At 47.1% G+C, this 4,506-nt stretch overlaps 1 protein-coding gene across 1 annotated transcript in view; it reads left to right on the top strand.

Moving 5' to 3' along the window:
* Positions 1 to 2,856, top strand: part of LOC104072951 (taperin-like) — a gene marked incomplete at its 5' end in the record, with an annotated part of 15,904 nt that extends 13,048 nt beyond the window's left edge. Inside the window, 3 exons of the mRNA XM_009572570.1 lie at positions 1,839 to 2,028; positions 2,286 to 2,416; positions 2,794 to 2,856. Coding sequence (XP_009570865.1) covers positions 1,839 to 2,028; positions 2,286 to 2,416; positions 2,794 to 2,856 — 384 coding nt within the window. The remainder of the gene's footprint in view (positions 1 to 1,838; positions 2,029 to 2,285; positions 2,417 to 2,793) is intronic.
* Between the last annotated feature and the right edge of the window lie 1,650 nt (positions 2,857 to 4,506).

Here is a 4,506-nt window from a genome sequence, read left to right as displayed (position 1 = left end):
ACAGGACCCGTTGGCAGCAGCAGCATCGCACTGGCGCTCCGTGCACAGGAGATGCAGAGAGATGGCTGCGGCTGTTGCAAGAAATACATGCATCTGGGCAGCACGCGTGGTTGCTTGATAGCTGCTTGGGGCCATGTGCCGTTTCTCAGACTGTGGTGTATTTTGTATATGAGGGAAACTGCAAATAAGGCACGAGGGGCAAATGTGCTGCACTTTCTTCTTGCCAGTTATTACACAGCATCAGAAGAGATCTTCTAAACCATCCAGCTCCTACTGCCTGTCACAAGCAACCACGTCCTTTTAATTCTGTTCATAACCTTATTAGCTCAATTTTAAATGTAGTTATAAGTAAAGGGATCACAACACCCTTTTAGGCAGCTGATCCTGAACCTTGGTCCATGTTGGCTAGAGTTCCCTACTTTTGGCGTAAATTTATTCCTGGCAAGCTTATCCTCCTTGTTTGTCTGTTGTATGCTTGCATCAGCAGTTCTTCTCTGCTCCTTGGTGTTTGTTTTCTTGGTGTACTTTTATCAACCTTCATTTTTGCTAGTGTGAACAGGCTGAATCTCCTCTCCACCTGTTGAGATGACTTGTAACCAGATCTTCTAAGCAGAATGGTAGATAATGATTAGGACATGTGTAAGGCTGCAGGGGAACAACCCCTTCCCTCAGCTTTTCCTTTCAACTTGGAAGAGGACATCTGGAGTTACTGTGTCTGGGTTTGGGTGTCCTGCTACAGGATAGATGCAGAAACTGGAGCAAGTCCAGCGGAGGCTACCAAATGCTCCTGGGCCTGGAGGAAATGGCATGTGAGGAGAAGCTGAGGGAGCTGGTTTGTTCAGCCTGGAGGAGAGAACGGGGGAGTCCAGTTGCTGCCTTCCACTGCCTGTGGGGTGTTACAGGGAGGATGGAGCCAGGCAGTCCCCATTTCCAGTGGAAATGCCCTGCTTTAATTCCCAGTTTATTTAAGCAGCATCCTAATGATGGTTACAGTCCTGTAGCCAATCCAAAATTTTCTTTCTCAGTTATTCACAGGTGATGAACTTCTCTTAGAGCAAGGGTTGATCCTAAACGTTGTCCCATTTCTAGTATTCTTGCTCCCCAGTTTTCTGAATTACGCATAAAATTCTGTTTTTTTTCCTTGATGAACTCCAATGTTGGAGTCATCTTCATTCTCAGTCTCCCAGTTATTGTGCAAAGGTCACTAGTGAGAATACTGAATAAAACTGGTTTCAAAACAGAACCTTTAAGTACCTCCCGCTTGTCCAGTATTTTCCCTCTCTACTACCACCTGTTACCATCTCTCCTTTAGCTGCCTCCATCTTCTCACTTTTGGTATTAAACCCTGTTTTCATCTAGCTTAAATAGCTTTTTGCCAGGATGTCCTCCCAAGAATGTAGTCCTGATCACTACTGTCTAGAGCATGGGTACACAGATGAATTGGCAGGCATTAGCAATATTGCCTTTCCAACATGTGGATGCTTTCCTGTCCTTGGCAATACTGATCCCTCTTGAGGGACATGCCTGCAGCTCCTCCTGGCTGCTGGGCATCACAGTATTAGATGATGGCAAAGTGTGTGCTGGGGCAAAAAGCTAGAGGTCTTCTCGACCTCTCAGCCTCCTGACTCCATCCCATCTATTTGGCTATCTGCCTTTGTGGTTTCTTTCAGCGCGGTAAGAGATTCAGCAAGGCACATGGGGAAAGGTGGGGGGATATGCAATGGCTCCCTTAAACCAGGGTGAAGCCGTGGGGTGGGAGGTGGTCTTTGCTGGAGCAAATGTAACGATCAGTGGTTTCTTGTGCTGCTTTCTAATAATTCTCCTTTGCTGTTGTCTAGATGAAGATCTCTTTCAATGAGACAAGTTTGCAGACTATGTTTGAGTACCCGTCAGAGAGCTCACTGGCAGAAGAGGAGGAGGAGGAGGAGGAAGAGGAAGGACATGCTTCTGAAACAGAGGAGGACAAGTCTTGCACCTTTTACATTCCACGCCCAAATGGCACTTTGCATCCCAATGCACCTAACTCAGGTGAGTGAGGCACTGTGTTGGCACCATGGGGTTATTGGTGGTGTCTGATACTGTCCACATTTCCTACAGACCCTCATGGGACTCCACTCAGGTGGAAATGCTAATGGAGGTGTCTTCTGACAGTAGAATTGGGGCTTAGTGGGGACAGGGCTTGAACTAGAACAAGGAACTGCAGATGGGCAGCTTCCATGCTGTCCCTGCCAGGATCCTGATCCCACTTCCTTTTGGGGCAGTGAGAAATATTCATGTCCTTCCAGCAGATTTATCCAGCTACACCCCAAAGCACTCCTTGAAGTTCAGTGAGTGGCAGGAGCAGAAATATGAGGAGATGCCTGCTGCAGAGGGACCCCTCCCAAAGGAAGCTGATTCCCGTGGGAACCAAGTCATGGTGAGACTTTAAATAAGCAGGTCTTGGTTTTGTCCTGCTCTTATCCCAGTGCTCGGGTTGGACAGTGGATGGGATGGGATGTGTCTTCCACTGAACACCGGTGTGTGTGTTTGCTGCCCAGGGAGGTGTGCCACCGCTCACAAAGGGATCAACACAAGGTCCCACTGCCACTAGCAGACCTGCCTCTCTCTGTATGTGTAAAGGAGACTTAAGGCAGCTGGCACACTTTGTACTCCAGGGCACATTTGGAGGGGGGAATTAAATGTGCTCGTTAGCCCCGGGCAAGGTGCCAATGCAGCCTTCACCATCCAAAGGTGTGAGTACTCATTTGCTTTGGATTTGATGACACCTCCATGTCAACTCTGCTTTCTCCACAGCTCACCCCAGCAGAGAAGGGCGGACTCTCCGATTTCAGCAGCGAGCCTGCTCTGTATTTTTGATCGCTTCATCTTCTGGCCTGCAGCAGCAGCTGCTGGACAAAAAGTGTCAGTGCACCTTCTAAATGTCCATGCAAGCACCACGGAAATAAGCTTCTGGGTCCCTCCCTCACCACAGTTTTCGTTGGATCCTGATGCCAAGGGTGGACTAGATGCTATTGGGCATCTTAAGAGAATATTTGCACTGGACTTTTAAGGTGTATGATTTATTCTACCTGTGGCCTTGCATATTCCTTGTTCAAGATCAGCTGAAGTCCCGGGATGGATGTAGATTCTCTCAGTGCTTATCTGAGTCCGCCCATCCAGGCACTGTATGGGGTCTGGATGGCTTTTTTAATACTTCTCCCATCAGAGGCCCCAGTGAAGAACGGTTCTGGAGTTGGAACACTGGGAGTATCTGGGCAGCTAGCTGGATTCACAGAAGTGGTTGTGATTTGACAGCTAGATTGGGTGTCAGTTTGGAGAACTATTGAAGGTTCATGGTTTGTTCTCGGCGTGTTTCTGCGTCTAGTTTCACTGAACCATCGTGGAATTGATGTGCCAGTTACGTTCTTGTGAAGGAAGCTGAACGCACTGAGTGAGGGATGGGAAGGGGAATAAATGCCTTTAGCTTTAGGTGTCATTTTTGCACTGATCTGTAAAGAAGTGTCCAGCCTGGTTTGAGCCTCTTGAACATTCCCAAACATTGGCCAAAGCTTGAATCTGCCCATAGCTGACTCTGGTGTCCAGCCTCTAATAACAGTTGATTGTGCTTCAGTTTGCCAGTTCCGCTTGTTGCTTTGTGCCAGCATCTAACGGGGCCAGCCCAAGATTTATCTGTCTTGGTTGGTGGGGAGGCTTCCTTCTAGCCAAGCTTGCTCTGCTCCTCTAATGCAAAGCACAGGAGGGCCATTTCACTCCTTTATTCTGCAGAACTTGAACAAGGAATATGGTTTTTTTTTTCCTAGCATTTTTATAGTTCTGTTGTAATTGTTTAATGCAGCCAATATGCAAAAGAATCTGCTAGACTCTTCCATTTAAGTTTTCTACTACTGTAAACTCAGGGTCAAAATTGCACTCTGGAAAAGACGGAACACTGCTGCTAATGTGATTTGTACTTCTGGGATTAAAAGAGATGCGGTTGGAATAGATATGGCCTCTTTGGGCTTCATGAAATGAGTGGTACCCCAGTGTGTGGCTCTATCCAAAGGAACAAGCTGGTATCTTTGATTAAATTTGATACTTTTATTGGTTTGTCTATTATATATAGATGATGAATGTCTAGTCAAGGTGACACTGGTCTATGAACCGAAAATGCTCTCCATACCTTGCACTTGTTTTGCTGTATATTGTAGCAGCAGGAGGAAGGCTGTTTTGCTGAAAAACGGAGTCAGGACTAAATGTTAGGACATAACCTGCTTCTAGCTGTTCTCCTCTTCTGCCCTGGGTGCCTAAATATGTCTGGGAAAAAACCCCAAAACCTCAGCAGTTTGTTATTTGTTGGCTGGAGAGGCCACAAAGGAACACTTTCCACCTCCTTGCACTTCTAAGGCTTGTCCTTTTCAAGCTAACTTGAGATCTGCTCCCCGTGTGACCTCCCAGGAGCAGTATGTGGCTGGCAGTGCATCAGTGTCTGACATGACACAAGTACCGTGGAAAGAGCAGTGAATCCCA

The sequence above is a fragment of the Fulmarus glacialis genome, unplaced genomic scaffold (assembly GCF_000690835.1).
Source record: "Fulmarus glacialis isolate BGI_N327 unplaced genomic scaffold, ASM69083v1 scaffold22662, whole genome shotgun sequence".
Taxonomy (NCBI): domain Eukaryota; kingdom Metazoa; phylum Chordata; class Aves; order Procellariiformes; family Procellariidae; genus Fulmarus; species Fulmarus glacialis.
This window is presented reverse-complemented; position numbering and strand designations above follow the sequence as displayed.